Genomic DNA, 17339 nt, shown 5'->3' on the forward strand with positions numbered 1-17339 from the left:
CTTGGTGACTGGTGACCCTGTCCTGGTCTCCCGGGCTCAGTGCCAGCAGCAGTGAAGCACAAACCCCGGCTGTGGCCAGGCTGGCCTGGCCCTGGCAGTGCTTGGCAGCATCCCCACTCCCCTTGGGGTCTAAGCCAGGCTGAAATCGGGGTGAACTGCAGGAAGCTGCCCTCACAGGGAGAGCACATACCCAGCCTGCCCGCCCTGCCCCGCCCCACCCCGGCAGTCTGCTGGGAGCAGCCTCGGAGAGACGGAGCCGCGTAGCCACCGGGGAGGCTCTCTGTGCTCACTGAGGTGGCCCCTCCCTCCTCCTCCCCATCACTCTACTCCCTGCCCCTGCTGTGCCCTGTCACCCATTGGCACGGGTGCAGCACAACGCGGCTGGGGCAGGGCAGGTGGGACCCAGTTGTCTCTTCCTGGGGTGGGGGGTGAATGGAGCTGGTGCTCCCTCTTGCAGGTCTTGGTGCCCCTGCTCCTCCTCTGCCAGGGCTTCACCCACCTTTTCTCCTGCACCTCTTGGATGTTCTCAATGCCGATGGCACTGCTTCTCCGGGGGCTGAAGGGGCCAGATTTCTTCCGTGTCGGGCTCTTCCCAGGAACAATCAGCGACTGGAAAAGACTTGATCCCATCAGCCAGACAGTGCTGGGAAGCTCTGACTCCCCGCGGGACACTGCCACCTTGCTCCTCACTGGAGCCAACCCTGCAATGGGCAGGTGCCCCCATCCCAAGGGCTGCTCCCCCTACAGCGTTTGCCAGGGCACCGGAGTCCCCTGCTTAGCCGGGTCGCATGGGTTACTGCTCACACACATCTCCCACTAGGGAGCCCTGGGTGCCACCAGTGCTGGGCATCAGGCTTAGAGCCTCCTCCAGCTGGAGCCCCATCAGAGTGCCAGGGGGCCGGGTGGAGAGGAGGAATTGGGCGATGACTCTGCCCCATTGCATGGTGCCAGCTGCTAGCCATGGGGCAGAGACTGGGGCTGGGCAGGGCTGATGGGGTCTGGGTGCCTGATGCTATGGGGGAGTGAGCATCTGTCCAACCGACAGTGCCCAGCATTGGAGGGGTACTGCTGGGGTGCCTGCACCATGCCAGAGGGGCTGGAGGGGCAGCACCTGGCAGATAGCATGGCCTCTCAGCTGGGCTTCCTGACATGGGGAGAGGTGACCCGGGCCTGTGGGGCACTCCAGCACAGCTTGAAGCAGTCACAGCCCTTTGCAAAGCCCTGCATCCATCTCTGGCACCTTTCACCTGAGGATCTCCAAGTACTGCATGGACTGGACCAAAGCCCTGTGAGGAAGGTACCATCACCCCCCTTGTAGAGGTGGGGAAACTGAGGCACAGCGAGGTGCTGTGACAGACAGAAGAACACAGGAGTCGGTACTCCCATGCCCCTTTCTCTAACCACTGGCTTGCACTGCCTGCCAGCTCAGGCAGGGCCATGCACGGCGGCTGTGTCCATAGCTGGATCTCAACTTGGAACCAGCGACACTGGCTGGGGACAGGGTGGAGAGCAGTCTGGATTGACCCCAGTTATGCAGAGGGGCTAGCCCAGCTGGGGACCCAGTCGTGTCAATGAATTAACATTTGTTAGCCCTCGGCCAAGGTGAAGGGAAGGCGAGGGGGCCATGTGGGAACAAGCAGGGCTGGGCTGTGGGCACTAGCCTCCTGCTGGCATCTCACTGGGCAGGGGGGCTGTCTGCATTGTGGTTAGCCTGAGGGGTGTATGCCCAGAGACTCCTCTGGAGTCGGCTCAGCCCCGGGGAGCTCGGCCACACTGTGGCATAAGTCTCCCCTGCTGGGCTTGTCGCACTGCAGGGGGCTGGACTGCGCTGTGCTGCTCTGTGAACACCTTCTCAATGGATAGCAGGAGAATTCATCTGTCCTTCCGGGCACAGCAGCTATGGTGGGATGCTCCTGCAGACTGGCACCACTGGCAGCTAGCTGCAGCCTCACTGCAGAGTGGTCACTGTAGCAGCTGACGAGTGCTGCACACTGGAGCTCCGTCTGTACCCGCCGGGTCAGCCACAGCCACGGCCTGGCATGTGCAGAGGGAGCGGGAGGGGCAAGGCGGGTGAGAACCCCAGTTCACTCTGCAGTGAGGCCAAGCTTGGGGCAGAGGGCTGGAGGGGGAATCGCTACACGTTGCTGGGCCTGAGGAGAGGAAAGGCGCTGGGCTAAGAGGAGGGGAGGCCGCAGGACCAAGGGACTGTGGGTGCCAATACCCAAGCAGGGTGAAAGCAGCAGGTGCCAGGGACGCTGACATGCCTCTCTCCCTACCCAACCCCCCGAACTTAGCTGCAGAGAAGCTGGGCTCCCAGCACCTCCCTGCAGCACCAGAGGCCCAGCCGGGCTGCCCTGCATGCTGGGATGGCATCCAGGCCCAGCCAGCCAATGTCCCCACCGCGGCCCAGCTCCCCCATCACATGTACAGCGCTGGCTCCGGGGGTGGGGGAGAGAGAGAAAGAGAGCGAGAGAGACATCAACCTCTTCTATGGTTCCTATCCCTATGGCGCTGCCTCGACGTCCACACCTACTTGGCACTTTTCCAGGGACAAGCAATGACTGGCAAGCAGACAGAGGAGAGAAGCAGAGCGGGGGAGAGGGAGAAGAGGGGGGAGAAAAAGAGAAGAGAGTCATGCAAAAAAAATGGCTTGACCATCGTAACAGGGCTTGTTAACAGCACCCTGTAGCTGCCCGTCACCGGGTGAGCATGTGGGTGTCATGGTGGCCTGTGCGGGGAGACACTGTATCTGTGGTGGGGATCCCCACTGAGCAGCTACTGGCTCTGGATGGTTGATTTGGAGTTGGCAGCTCTCATGGGAAGGCCTGAGAGGGTGTTGTGGAGCTTGCACAGTGGGGAGAGAGGAGGGTGGGTGGGGAGCAGCTGGGAAAGGGGGCAGGGCTGCATGACACAGAAAAGAAGGGGGCTAGCTCAAGGCAACTTTTGCAGACAAAAGCAAACTCTTCCTTCCACCCCGCCCCAGGCAGGTCAATCTCTCACAATTGGGGAAACTGAGGCACAGAGGAGGCCATGGTTTGTCTAAGGCTACACTGCAAGTCAATGTCCAAGCTAGGGACAGAACCCCAGATTGCTGGCACCTCTCCTCCCCTGAGGCCCAGCCAACCATCCCTGGGCATCGGGGTCTCAGCTCCTGCTGTCACTGCCAGGACCGGCAGCGTGGCCATGGCTTTCCGTAGGAGCAGGAGCCCATGCTGGGGGACTGGCCATTGCTGCGCTCAGCACAGCCGTGGAGCCCTGGCATTCCAGGGCAGTAACACCAGCAGGCAAATTATCCACCAAGTGCAGCCCCATCTCCTTCCCTGCCAAACTTTGGGGCCTCATTCCTCCTTTGGGGGCACATGGACATTTAATGCAATCAACAGGAGCGGCGCCAGGGTTTCTGATGCCCTAGGCGGACGGCCATTTTGCCGCCCCCCAGGGCTCCAGTGGACCTACCGCAGTCATGCCGGCGGACAGTCCGCTGCTGGAAAAACTCCGGTGGAGCTGCTGCAGTCATGCCGGCAGGCGGTCCGCTGGTCTAAAGGCTCCGGTGGACTTGCCGCAGGCCACCGGAGCCTTTAGACCAGCGCACCGTCCGCCGAAATGACTGCGGCAGCTCCACTGGAGCCTTTCCAGCAGCGGACCGTCCACCGGCATAACTGTGGTAAGTCCACTGGACGCGCGTGCCGTCCCCCCCTGCAAAATAGCGCCCCCCCAAAATTCTGGCGCCCTAGGCCATTGCCTAGGTCGCCTAAATGGTAGCGCCGGCCCTGGCAATCAAGCCCTCTTTTGCCCAACATGCACAGTAGCTGGCACATCCTGTACATCCCTCAGACCTTCTCTGGCTGTTGCCCTCACCAAGCAGGGCCAGGGCCATCACTGGACAAGGGGGGAACCGCAGACGGGTGCAGGGCTTGGCTGCTGGATTGTAAACTGAGCTGCAGCGCAGTGCAGTGAGGTGCAGTGCGGTGCGTGGCATGGCCACACGATAGCGGCAGCACCTAAGAATTTGGCAGTGGGCTGGTTCTGAGGACGGTGAACTCACATCCTGAAGCTAGTGTTTCCTCTTCCCGCTCCCAGTGGGGACAGACACCGGTGCTTTGCCCTTCCCTAGCCCCTTCCCTCCGGGGTCTCCATGCACTTTGCAGGCATCGATCAGTATGCCTCACAGCCCCCACTCTCTCCCTGGTACAGATGGGGAAACTGAGGCACAGAGCGAGGCTATGACTCACCCCACGTCACAGCCAGTCAGTGACAGAGCCGGGCAAGGAACCTAGGAATCCTGAATACAAGCTCCCCTATGCTAACCACTAGACCACACAGCCTGCTGGGTGGGCTTGGCCACACAATGGGGAGTTAAAGCTGTGGGGCTCAAAGCAGGGGGTGGGCTCAGGTCCAGGGGCAGGGCTCAGAGCAGAATGGGGTCAGACAAGTGGGACTCAGAGCAGGGGTCGGGCTCAGAGCAGAATGGGGTCAGACAGGTGGGGCTCAGAGCAGGGGGCGGGGCTCAGAGCAGAATGGGATCAGACAAGTGGGGCTCAGGGGCGGGGCTCAGAGCAGGGGGAGGGGCTCAGAGCAGAATGGGGTCAGACAAGTGGGGCTCAGAGCAAGGGGCGGGGCTCAGAGCAGAATGGGGTCAGACAGGGCTCAAAGCAAGGGGCGGGGATCAGAGCAGGATGGGGTCACACAGGTGGGGCTCAGAGCAGGGGGTGGGGCTCAGAGCAGAATGGGGTCAGACAGGTGGGGCTCACAGCAAGGGGTGGGGCTCAAAGCAAGGGGTGGGGCTCAGAGCAGAATGGGGTCAAACAGGTGGGGCTCAGAGCAGGGGGCGGGACTCAGAGCAGAATGGGGTCAGACAGGGCTCAGAGCAAGGGGCAGGGATCAGAGCAGGATGGGGTCACACAGGTGGGCCTCAGAGCAGGGGGCGGGGCTCAGAGCAGAATGGGGTCAGACAGGGCTCAGAGCAAGGGGCAGGGATCAGAGCAGGATGGGGTCACACAGGTGGGCCTCAGAGCAGGGGGCGGGGCTCAGAGCAGATGGGGTCACACAGGTGGGGCTCAGAGCAGGGGCGGGGCTCAGAGCAGATGGGGTCACACAGGTGGGGCTCATAGCTGATGGGGTCACACAGGTGGGGCTCAGAGCAGGGGCGGGGCTCAGAGCAGATGGGATCACACAGGTGGGGCTCAGAGCAGGGGCGGGGCTCAGAGCAGAATGGGGTCAGACAGGTGGGGCTCAGAGCAGGGGGTGGGGCTCAGAGCAGATGGGGTCACACAGGTGGGGCTCAGAGCAGATGGGTCACACAGGTGGGCCTCAGAGCAGGGGGTGGGGCTCAGAGCAGATGGGGTCACACAGGTGGGGCTCAGAGCAGATGGGGTCACACAGGTGGGGCTCAGAGCAGGGGCGGGGCTCAGAGCAGATGGGATCACACAGGTGGGGCTCAGAGCAGGGGCGGGGCTCAGAGCAGAATGGGGTCAGACAGGTGGGGCTCAGAGCAGGGGCGGGGCTCATGGCAGGATGGGGTCTGACAGTGGGGCTCAGAGCAGAGGGTGGGGCTCAGACCAGGGGCGGGGCTCAGAGCAGATGGGGTCACACAGGTGGGGCTCAGAGCAGGGGCAGGGCTCAGAGCAGATGGGATCACACAGGTGGGGCTCAGAGCAGGGGGCGGGGCTCAGAGCAGATGGGGTCACACAGGTGGGGCTCAGAGCAGGGGGCGGGGCTCAGAGCAGATGGGGTCACACAGGTGGGGCTCAGAGCAAGGGGCGGGGCTCAGAGCAGGGGGCGGGGCTCAGAGCAGAATGGGGTCAGACAGGTGGGGCTCAGAGCAGGGGCGGGGCTCATGGCAGGATGGGGTCTGACAGTGGGGCTCAGAGCAGGGGGTGGGGCTCAGAGCAGGGGCGGGGCTCAGAGCAGATGGGGTCACACAGGTGGGGCTCAGAGCAGGGGCGGGGCTCAGAGCAGATGGGGTCACACAGGTGGGGCTCAGAGCAGGGGGCGGGGCTCAGAGCAGATGGGGTCACACAGGTGGGGCTCAGAGCAGGGGGCGGGGCTCAGAGCAGATGGGGTCACACAGGTGGGGCTCAGAGCAAGGGGCGGGGCTCAGAGCAGGGGGCGGGGCTCAGAGCAGAATGGGGTCAGACAGGTGGGGCTCAGAGCAGGGGCGGGGCTCATGGCAGGATGGGGTCTGACAGTGGGGCTCAGAGCAGGGGGTGGGGCTCAGAGCAGGGGCGGGGCTCAGAGCAGATGGGGTCACACAGGTGGGGCTCAGAGCAGGGGCGGGGCTCAGAGCAGATGGGGTCACACAGGTGGGGCTCAGAGCAGGGGGCGGGGCTCAGAGCAGATGGGGTCACACAGGTGGGGCTCAGAGCAGGGGACGGGGCTCAGAGCAGATGGGGTCACACAGGTGGGGCTCAGAGCAAGGGGCGGGGCTCAGAGCAGGGGGCAGGGCTCAGAGCAGATGGGGTCACACAGGTGGGGCTCAGAGCAGGGGGCGGGGCTCAGAGCAGAAGCAGGCCCAGCAGGGATGCGGGGACGGTCACACTCACTATGCCTGTGGTTTTGGCCATGTCTGGGTTGTTGTGGCTGAAGCTGCCGCTGTGGCTGGTGGACACTGTGTTCTGCTTCTTGCTGCTGAGGCCCACGGCATCCATGGACTGGCTGCGGCTGCGGATCACGCGCTGGAAGGGAATTCAGTCAACATCACTCACTGCCTGTGCCGCTTTGGCTGTGTGCCCAGGGCCACCAGCCCACAGCTGCTGGCCATCCCTGGGCCTAAGCACAGAGCTGCAGCAGGCTGGAGGGGAGAGACACCGGGACACGCTCTGGGGAGCAAGGAGGGGGTTGTGGGAAGCAGAGTCTGAGACAAACCCCATCCCTCAACACCGGCTCCCCCGACAAACGGCAGTGCTGGGCCCGTCACCTTGAACATGGGCTGTGCTGGGTGGGCCTGGACCACGAGCCAGACCCTGGCAATGGAGAACTCTTGATGCTCCAGAAAAAGGCTAAAGTCCCCTTCCCACTAATGTATGTAGCAAGGGGTGTCCATGGTGGGGCTGAGGGTTCCTGTAGCTGCTGTCCTACAGCATGAGAATTGAGAACCAGCCGCCAGCCTGCGTGAATGGCTGTAGGACGACCCACTCACTGGACGTGGCCTATGAGCCCAGGTGGCAGGGAACTCCACACAGTGACTTCTCACCTCGGGAACAATGAACTCCTAGTGGTTAGGGGACAGCCGAGGCCAACAGCCCCCGCAGCACAGAAAGCATGAGCAGATTGGAGTGGCATTGCCCAGCTGTGGGGGCAAAGTAAAGCTGCCCACTCCCGTTGCAGGCTTCCCAGTGCTGTTTGCCAGCTTGTACCAAGCTCCCGGCCCAGTGCTAGCCCCATCTGAGCAGCTTCTCCTCCCAGCCCCGCCATAGGGTGACTGCATTTCCCTGACACCCCCAGCTGGGCTGGGGGCGGGGGCTGACTGCGGCTGGCTCAGTGCTGGGACAGCATATCCGGCTCCTGGCCTGGGGCTGTAACTAGCGGAAAGGAGCACTGCATGCGTCAGTTCACCTGTACTTCCTTGGGGGATGCGCAGGACTTGGCTGGCACAGCCTGGGACACGTTTCACTCTCCTGTCCCACCAAAGGAACCACAAGCCAACGTGGCTAGTGCTGAGAGCAAGGACTGGCACCAGGACTCCTGGGTTCCACTCTCGGCTCTGGAAGGGATCGTGTCTAGTGCTCAAAATGGCACTGGCAGCCAGGACACCCTCCACGCTGGAAGGGAGTAGGGTCTAGGGCAGCCAGGATTCCTGAGTTCTATTCCCAACTCTGCCTTCCTATGGACCTTGAAGAAGTCACCTAGACTGGCGTTTTCAAAGGTGTGGAGATTCCCTGGGCATTGGGCACCCAACTCCTTCAGTCCCTTTCAACCCTGCAGCCATAACTTCCCAGTGCCCTGACCCCCCTGTATAGGAGTGACCCCACTGCCAAAGGGGCTGCAATCCTGCTGGGCTGGGCAAGCTCAGCACCCTTCCTGTGCATGGAAGGCGTGCCTGGAGGCAAGTGCCATGGCTGAATCCTCAGGAAGGGGCATTTGCCTGGAGCAGCTTTCGCTGCAGTAGGGTGAGATGGGTGCCAGCATGGCCCACTGCCAGGCTCTGCCCCAGCTCCAATGCTGTGCTTCAGAATGGACCGTGGTGAGTGCCACATGCAGGCACCAGATTGGTGGGGTGCCAGAGTCATGCAAAAGGCTGACAGGTGGGTGCTTGCCAGGCAGGCTGGGAGGGAGACAGATGTGGACAGGGGGAGACAATGGGAGTCCTGCTTATTAGTGTTTCCTGCTGACTAATACGGAGAACTGCGGATGTGCCTGAGAGTCGGGGAAGACACTATGCACCTCACTGCTAGTCTGCAGCCACGTCCCCTCTCTCCTCCTTGGCTAGATCTGTCCCCATGCCAGGGGGCATGCAGGAGACGGTGCAGCTCTCATCAACCTGCTTAGTGCAGGCCAAGGCCTGCAGGCCAGACCCAGAGTCACCCTTGTCCTCTATGGATTTAGGGCTCCTCTGAGAGCTGACATATCCCTTAGGTCCCTGGGGAACAGTTGGACACTTCTCTACCCCACCCGTCCAGACCAGGTTAGCAGGGCCAGGCGAGTCCGTCTGTGCCCTGTGTGACACAGCGCTGCTGGGAACTTGGGTGCGCCCCCTCGGCCAGGTGCGCAGGAGCCAGAGCCCCCAGAGGTGAAACCCAGACAGCAAAACTGATGAGCAAACTCAGCACACTGGCCACTCGCAGGCAGCTCTGTCATGAGGACCATTGAGCCCTCCGCAAAGATGGCTGGGCCACCAGGCCAGCCTGTGACATTGCACTCCATATGCTTTTATGAAAATATGCTAATAAGTGTGAATATAATGTAACTGAAATATGCTTCATGCAAAAGGTCTCTTGGAAGGTATCATTACAAAGCTTATAATCTACTGAGTGTGGTCATCCTATTTGTATAAATGTATCATTCCTGTATCTGAAACTAGAAATATGAACTATAACTCTGAGATCCTATTGTAATTACGCAAAGTGGGGGCCATTAATGGTGGTTTGGAATCTTGATGGCTCCCATCAACTAGGACATTGGTTGTTGTCATAAATATAAACGGAAGGGTAATAACCTTTATGTATGAAGTAACATAAAATCCCTCCTGGCCAGAGGTACAGAATCATTTTACATATAATAAGGTTAATCAGTTCAATTAACCTAGTTGGCACCTGACCAGAAGGACCAATGGGAAAAGAAGATACTTTTAAATCATAGGGGAGGTGTTGTTGTTGTTTATGTTCTCTGTTGGTTCCCTCTGGAGAGAGAGAGAAAGAGAGAGAGACCAAGCAGGTAACCCATCTCTTGAAAACATACCCTAAAATGATACATCTAAAATTACAGAAATTGTAAGTAAAGGCAAGGAAATGCATTAGATTATCTTTTATTTTAGCTTGTGAATTTTCCCTATGCTAAGAAGGAGGTTTATTCTATTCCTGTCTTTGTAACTTTAAAGTTGAGCCTAGAGGGAAATCCTCTGTGTTTTAATTCTTTTTATCAGCCTATAAAATTACCTTCCATCCTGATTTTACAGAAGTGCTTCTTTTACATTTTTCCTTATAATAAAGTTCTTCTTTTAAGAACCTAATTGATTTTAGTGTCCTAAAAATAAAGAGTCTGGTCTGTACTTTTATTAAAGGTGATTGATTGGTATATTATTCTCAAGCCCCCCCAGGAAAGGGGGTGAAGAGGCTTGGGGGGATATTTTGGGGAAATAGGAACTCCAAGTGGTTCTTTTCCTGAATCTTTGTCTAAATCACTTGGTGGTGGCAGCAATACTGTCCAAGGACAAGGAAAGGATTTGTGCCTTGGGGAAGTTTTCACCTAAGCTGGTAGAAATAAGCTTAGGGGGTCCTTCATGTGGGTCCCCACATCTGTACCCCAGAGTTCAGAGTGGGGAGGGAATCCTGACATGGTGGCAGCACAGTGGGATCATTTTGAACCAGAAGCACGGACTTCAGGATATTAAGAGGAATTTTTTTTATTTTAGGCTTGAAAACCAGGGAGATATTTTTTTAAAAGGACACTTTTTCTTTTTTTTTTCTTTCTAGCTCTCAGGTTAGGCTAGGCTAAGTGCAGGAAGGCTACGATGACAGAAAGTGAGGTCCAAAAGAAACTAGAATTAGCCAGATTGAAAGCTGAAGAGAGACAGAAAGAACGTGAAAGACAGATGGCCTTAAAGTGCTTGGAGTTGGAAGCAGAGGAGAGAAAACAGGCAAAATACTTGGAGACGGAAATGGAGGCAAAATACTTGGATACAGAGTTAGAGCTGAAGTGCTTATATCTGGAAAGGGCTAAGCTGGGTCTACCAGGTAACCCTAACAATCCTTCTCCAGGTACCGCTCCCCATTCCAAATAATTCCCCACCTGCAAGGAAGGCGATAATACAGAGGCCTTCTTAGAAAATTTCGAAAGGGCCTGCCTTGAGTACAGCATCTCTACAGACCAGAATGTGGTGGCACTGCAGCTGCAGCTCAGTGGACCCTTAGCAGAGGTGGCAGCTGAAATGCCTAAGGAACACGTGAACAGCTATAAACGCTTTTTTATAAAGGCCAGAATTAGAATGGGGCTAACACTGAGCATGCTCATCAGCAGTTCAGAGCCCTAAGGTGGAAACCAGACGTGGCATTGTCCCAACATGCCTACCACATTGTAAAAAATTGGGATGCCTGGACATCAGGAGCAAACGTTACATCTCTGGAAGATCTGTCTTTACTAATGCAAATGGAGCAGTTCTTAGAGGGTGTTCCTGAGGAAATAGAAAGGTACATTCTAGATGGGAAGCCCAAAACTGTAATCGAGGCGGGGGAGATCGGAACCAAATGAGTGGAGGAGGCGGAAAAGCTAGTATCAGTTGGAGCGGATACCAGAAGGGACCACCCGAAACAACACCCTACCACTGGGGGCAGCCCACAGCCCCGCCTACATCACAAGGAAAACCCCAAACACCTTATCGTCCCACCACACCAGTCTCCAGCAACTCACCTCGCCCCAGTGACCAGTCAGCTGGGCAATGTTTTAAATGTACTAAGCTGGGGTATGCGAAGGCCAACTGCCCCAAGAACCCCAACAGATTGCAGATCCTTACACCAGAATCACACCAAAGTTCCCCAGGCCCAGATGCCTCCCAGATACCCTCAGAGCGAAGGGAAACTGTGAGTGTGGGTGGGAAGAAGGTTATCGCGTGGAGGGACACTGGAGCACAGGTGTCATCAATCCTTAGTGGACCCTAAATTCATCAACCCAGAGGCCCAAGTGACAATTCAATCCTTCATGTCAAACTCTTTAAACTTGCCTACAGCCAAGTTACCTGTCCAGTATAAGGGCTGGTCAGGAATGTGGACTTTTGCAGTCTATGATGATTATCCCATTCCCATGTTGCTAGGGGAAGAGTTGGCCAACCATGTGAAGCTAGCCAAGAGGGTGGGAATGGTCACCTGCAGCCAGGTTAAGCAAGCTTCCACACCTATCCCTGTTCCTGAGCCGTCCATCAGGGCCCAGTCTCTGTTACCAGAGCCCGAAACTGATCCCCTGCCAATGACTGCAACAGCTGTAGTGGATTCAGTCCCAGAGACCCAGCCAAAGCCAGTCTCAGAACCAGAATGGGCTGAGCAACCAGCACCAGAACTATTGCCAGCACTGAATCCAGCACGTCAACCCCGTCTGCAACTCCAACGCCAGAGGGCACTACGGAGCCCGCACAGGCAGCAGCAGCTAAACCAATGCAAGAGGCTCAGCTGGAGCCTGAAATACCACACAGTGCACCAGCGGAGAGTGGTTCACAGTCAGCTGAAACAGCCCCATCACCTACATCTCTTCCAGCGGGACCAAGCCCAAGTCCACAATCCAGTGAGGAACGGATGTCTCCAGCATCAAGGGAACAATTCCAGGCTGAGCAGGAAGAAGATGACAGCCTCCAGGGAGCTTGAACGGCAGCACGGAGCAACCCACCGCCTCTCAGCTCTTCTAACCGATCCTGGTTTGTTGTAGAAAGAGGAATTTTATACAAGGAAACTCTTTCTGGTGGGCACCAGGAAGACTGGCATCCTCAGACACAGTTGATAGTTCCAACTAAGTACCAGGTAAAGCTCTAAAGCTTAGTCCACGATCCTAGTGGCCATGCTCGGATGAACAGGACCAAAGACCCTTTGGGGAAGTCCTACCACTGGGAGGGGATGGGCAAGGACATTTCTACTTATGTCCGGTCTTGTGAGGTGTGCCAAAGAGTGGGGAAAACCCAAGACCAGGTCAAAGCCCCTCTCCAGCCACTCCCTATGATTGAGGTTCTGTTTCAGAGAGTAGCTGTGAATATTCTGGATCCTTTCCCAAAAAAGACCCCCAGAGGAAAGCAGTACATACTGACTTTCATGGATTTTGCCACCCAATGGCTAGAAGCAGTAGCCCTAAGCAACACCAGGGCTACAAGTGCGTGCCAGGCATTAACAGACATTTTTGCCAGGTAGGTTGGCCCACCAACATCCTTACGGATTCGGGAACTAATTTCCTGGCAGGGACCATGAAAAACCTGTGGGAAGCTCATGGGGTGAATCACTTGGTTGCCACCCCTTACCACCATCAAACCAAGGGCCTGGTGGAGAAATTTAACGGAACTTTGGGGGCCATGATATATAAATTCATAAATGAACACTCCAATGATTGGGACCTAGTGTTGCAGCAGTTGTTCTTTGCCTTCGGGGCTGTACCACATCCCAATTTTTACCATTTAAACTTGTGTATGGCTGTGAGGTTAAGGGGCCATTACAGTTGGTGAAGCAGCAATGGGAGGGGTTTATGTCTTCTCCAGGAACTAACGTTCTGGACTTTGTAAACAGCCTAAAAACACCCTCTGAAACTCTTTAGCAATTGCTAGAGAAAACCTAAAAGATGCTCAGAGAGAGCAAAAGGCCTGGTATGATAAACATGCCAGAGAATGTTCCTTCAAACTAGGGGACCAGGTCATGGTCTTGAAGATGCTTCAGGCCCATAAGATGGAAGCATTGTGGGACTGGCCATTTATGATCCAAGAGCACCTGGTAGCTGTTAACTATCTCATAGCATCTCCCACCTCAACTCTAAAGCCTAAAGTGTACCATGTTAATTCTCTAAAGCCCTTTTATTCCAGAGAGTTAAAGGTTGTCAGTTTACAGCCCAGGGAGGAGATGACGCTGAGTGGTCTGAAGGTTTCTACTACGAAGGAAAAAGTGACGGTGACATGGAAGAGGTGAACCTCTCCATGACCTTCGGACGTATGCAGCAACAGCAGATCAAGGAGCTGTGCACTAGCTTCGTGCCGATGTTCTCAGCCACCCCAGGACAGATAGAATGGGCATACTACTCCATTGACACAGGTAATGCTCGCCCAATTAGAGCCCAACCTTACCAGGTGGCTCCTCAAGCCAAAACTGCTATAGAATGGGAGATCCAGAACATGCTACAGATGGGAGTAATCCACCCCTCTAAAAGTGCATGGGCATCTCCAGTGGTTCTAGTTCCCAAACCAGATGGGGAAATACACTTTTGCATGGACTACCGTAAGCTAAATGCTGTGACTCGCCCAGACAACTGTCCAATGCAGTGGTTCCCAATGTGGTGCCCTTGGGCGCCATGGCGCCCACCGGGGCATTTATGTGCGCCCACTTAGTGCCCAGCAGGGGAGAGAAGCCGCAGCTCCGTGCCTGCTGGGGACCAAGAACTCCGGGGCTGCAGGCTGCGGGTGTTCTCTGTCCCTGGCAGACGTGGGACTGCGGCTTCTCTCCAGCTTCCCCGGGGCTGCAGGCGCCAGTGTTCTCGGTCCCCGGCAGGCGCGGGGCCGTGGCTTAAGCCGGAGAGAAACCACGACCCCACGCCTGCTGGGGACAGAGAACTCCGGGGCTGCAGGCTTCATTCTATGTTAAAGTAAGAATAATAAATATATTTGGACCAGCAGTTCAACAATGTTTTACTTTTTTAAAATAAATAAGATGAAAACTGTTTATGATATTTATTTTGTAAAAAACCCTTAATTTTTCTTACAGGTAGATAAAAAAGAGCAAATTCACATAGTAAGGTGAAAGAGTAATTGCAGAATAATTTAATTAATACCTTTTACATGTAAAATTACCCTTTTTATCTTTCAGATTCATATATTATGTAATATTAAATATGATGTTTTTCATATTATTTAATGTACAAATACAAAATAAGCTTTGAAAAATTGTTGGTGCCCGCCACACTCTTCTGAAAACATGAATGTGCTACTGGCCACAAAAACGTTGAGGACCATTGATCCAATGCTATGCAAAGATGAGCTATTAGAGAAACTGGGACGTGCCCAGTTCATCTCTACTTTAGACTTAACCAAGGGGTACTGGCAAGTACCGCTAGATGAACCCGCCTAGGAAAGGTCAGCCTTCATCACCCATGCAGGGCTGTATGAATTTAATGTGCTCCCTTTTGGGCTGAGAAATGCACCCGCCACCTTCCAGAAACTTGTAGATGGTCTCCTAGTGGGATTGGGAGAATCTGCAGTCACATACCTTGATGACGTGCCCATCTTTTCTGATTCAAGGGCAAAACATCTACAAAAAGTCTTTGAGCGAATAAGGGAGGCAGGACTAACTGTTAAGGCTAAAAAGTGTCAAATAGGCCTAAACAGAGTGACTTACCTTGGACGCCAGGTGGGTCAAGGAACTACAACCCCCTACAGGGCAAAGTGGATGCTATCCAAAAGTGGCCAGTCCCAAAGTCCAAGAAACAGGTCCAATCCTTCTTAGGCTTGGCCGGATATTACAGGCAATTTGTACAGCACTACAGCCAAATTGCCACCCCCACTGACAGACCTAACCAAAAAGACACAGCCAAATGCAGTTCAGTGGACTGAAAAGTGTCAGAAGGCCTTTAACCAGCTTAAAGCGACACTCATGTCTGACTCTGTGCTAAGGACACCAGACCTTGACAAACCTTTCCTAGTAATCACAGATGCATCTGAGCGTGTTGTGAGAGCAGTTTTAATGCAGGAAGGACCAGATCAAAAATTCCATCCTGTTGTGTTTCTCGGTAAAAAACTGTCTGAGAGGGAAAGCCACTGGTCAGTCACCGAAAAGGAATGTTACGCCATTGTGCACGCACTGGAAAAGCTATGCCCATAAGTTTGGGGATGGTGTTTCCACCTGCAAACTGACCATGTTGCACTGAAGTGGCTTCATACTGTCAAGGAAAAAACAAAAAATTTCTTCAGTGAAGTTTAGCTCTCCAAGATTTTGATTTTGAAATACAACACATTTCAGAAGCTTCTAACAAAGTGGCTGATGCACTCTCCCGTGAAAGTTTCCCAGAATCAACTGGTTAAAATCGTCCTTGAAATGTGGAAAATATTGTTAGTTTTTATATAATCAGTAGTATATCTAAAGGTGCATGTGTCTTAGTAACTCTGTTGTCTCCTACCGCTCCAGGAAGAAATCACAGCCAGTGTGGAATAGGCTGCCCAGCACTGTCTGTGATTTGGGAGGAATGTCATAAATATAAAGGGAAGGGTAACAACCTTTATGTATGCAGTAACGTAAAATCCCTCCTGGCCAGAGGTACAGAAAGAGGTACAGAATCATTTTACCTGTAAGGGGTTAATCAGTTCAATTAACCTAGTTGGCACCTAACCAGAAGGACCAATGGGAAAAGAAGATACTTTTAAATCTGGGGGGAGGGAGCAGGGTGGCGAGGAGGTTTTGTTTGTGCTCTCTTTGTTGTTTACCTCTGGTGAGAGAGAGAGAGAGAGAGACCAAGCAGGTAACCTATCTCTTGAAAAGATACCTTAAAATGATACATCTAAAATTACAGAAATTGTAAGTAAAGGCAAGGAAATGCATTAGATTATCTTTTGTTTTAGCTTGTGAATTTTCCCTATGCTAAGCGGGAGGTTTATTCCTGTTTTTGTAATTTTAAAGTTAAGCCTAGAGGGGAATCCTCTGTGTTTTAAATCTTATTATCACCCTGTAAAATTACTTTCCATTCCGATTTTACAGAGATGCTTTTTTTTACATTTTTCTTATAATAAAGTTCTTCTTTTAAGAACCTGATTGATTTTAGTGTCCTAAAAATAAAGGGTCTGGTCTGTACTTTTACTAAATGCAATTGGTTGGTATATTATTCTCAAGCCTCCCTAGTGTGGAAACAGGGTCAAAGGATTTAAATATAGGCCTGTTAGTTATAAGAAACAGAGCAACTCTCATGCTAAGTCTTAGCCTAATATCGCGGGACCTGTAGAAGCAGAGCTTATGTCAGAAGCGGGTGGGAAGATAGCAGAGTTGAATCAGCGTGACCCAGCCTTGAGATAGCGATGTTTGAGCACAGAAGTGAGAAAATACAGAAATGGGCAGGACATAACATAAACAAACTGCAGATGTTTGTAATTAATGCATTAATGACACTAAAATGTTGCTTGTGTGATATTGCTTGTACTTTGAAGAAACTGAGGCAGAGATGCTCTCTGTCAGCTGTGTTCTTCCCTTGCAATTGCATGTCCTGAATAAAGCTGTCTCTGATTTTGTTGCTTTCAACCTGAGAGTGGAGTTCGTTTCTTCCACACCAGGAAGAACTGGGGTTTGGAGGGATATTTTGGGGAAATAGGAACTCCAAGTGGTCCTTTTCCTGAATCTTTGTCTAAATCACTTGGTGGTGGCAGGACTCCTGCTTCCCAGCCCCTGCTCTAACCATTGGATGCTACTACATCCCTTTAAGGCAGAGCCCCACAACGTGGGGGGCATGGAGGAACTTTGGGGTGAGTGCAGTGGGGCCCTGGCCAGCCCTCATGAGGGGCACAGTGGGAGTACCATGCAGCTCCCCTCTGGCCCCAGGCTCCCAGCTCTGCTCCAGCCACGGCCGCAACCCCAGCCTCGCTCCCAGCCTTCACCCTCGACTGTGGCCCAGCCACGGCTTCCACTCCCAGCCCTTGCCTTAAGCCCTGCCCCCACCTATGGCTCTGCTCTCAGCCCCAACCCCAGTCTTGAGCCTAGCTTCAGCCTCCATCCCTGTTCCTGGCCCCAAACCCACTCCCAGCCTTGGCCCCATTACCCCTGTCCGCCCCCTCCCCCACCCAGGAGCCATGGCCCTGCTCCTGGCTCTGGCTCCTGAGGGGTATGGGGGTGGGGATGCAAAGAGGTGTTGGGGAGGCATGACGGTGAAAAGTTTGGAGATCACTGCTTGAAGGGCTAAAAGTGTGGGTTCCCCCTGCCCTCCAACACATCCCTAGATCGTCTGTCCCCTTCCCAGTGCTCTGAGCTGACGTG

General features: G+C 54.4%; 1 protein-coding gene across 8 annotated transcripts in view; it reads right to left on the reverse strand.

The window, feature by feature from the left end:
- Window positions 1-17339, reverse strand: part of RAP1GAP (RAP1 GTPase activating protein) — a 214217-nt gene that overhangs the window by 21116 nt on the left and 175762 nt on the right. For 7 of the 8 annotated variants that reach the window (XM_030537282.1, XM_030537281.1, XM_030537278.1 and 4 more), the window contains 3 exons: window positions 6543-6674; window positions 2484-2561; window positions 500-609 (listed from right to left, as the gene is read on the reverse strand). In XM_030537282.1, coding sequence (XP_030393142.1) covers window positions 500-609; window positions 2484-2561; window positions 6543-6674 — 320 coding nt within the window. The remainder of the gene's footprint in view (window positions 1-499; window positions 610-2483; window positions 2562-6542; window positions 6675-17339) is intronic. The other variant, XM_030537279.1, reaches the window with a different exon arrangement.

Source organism: Gopherus evgoodei, chromosome 18, assembly GCF_007399415.2.
Source record: "Gopherus evgoodei ecotype Sinaloan lineage chromosome 18, rGopEvg1_v1.p, whole genome shotgun sequence".
Lineage (NCBI taxonomy): Eukaryota > Metazoa > Chordata > Testudines > Testudinidae > Gopherus > Gopherus evgoodei.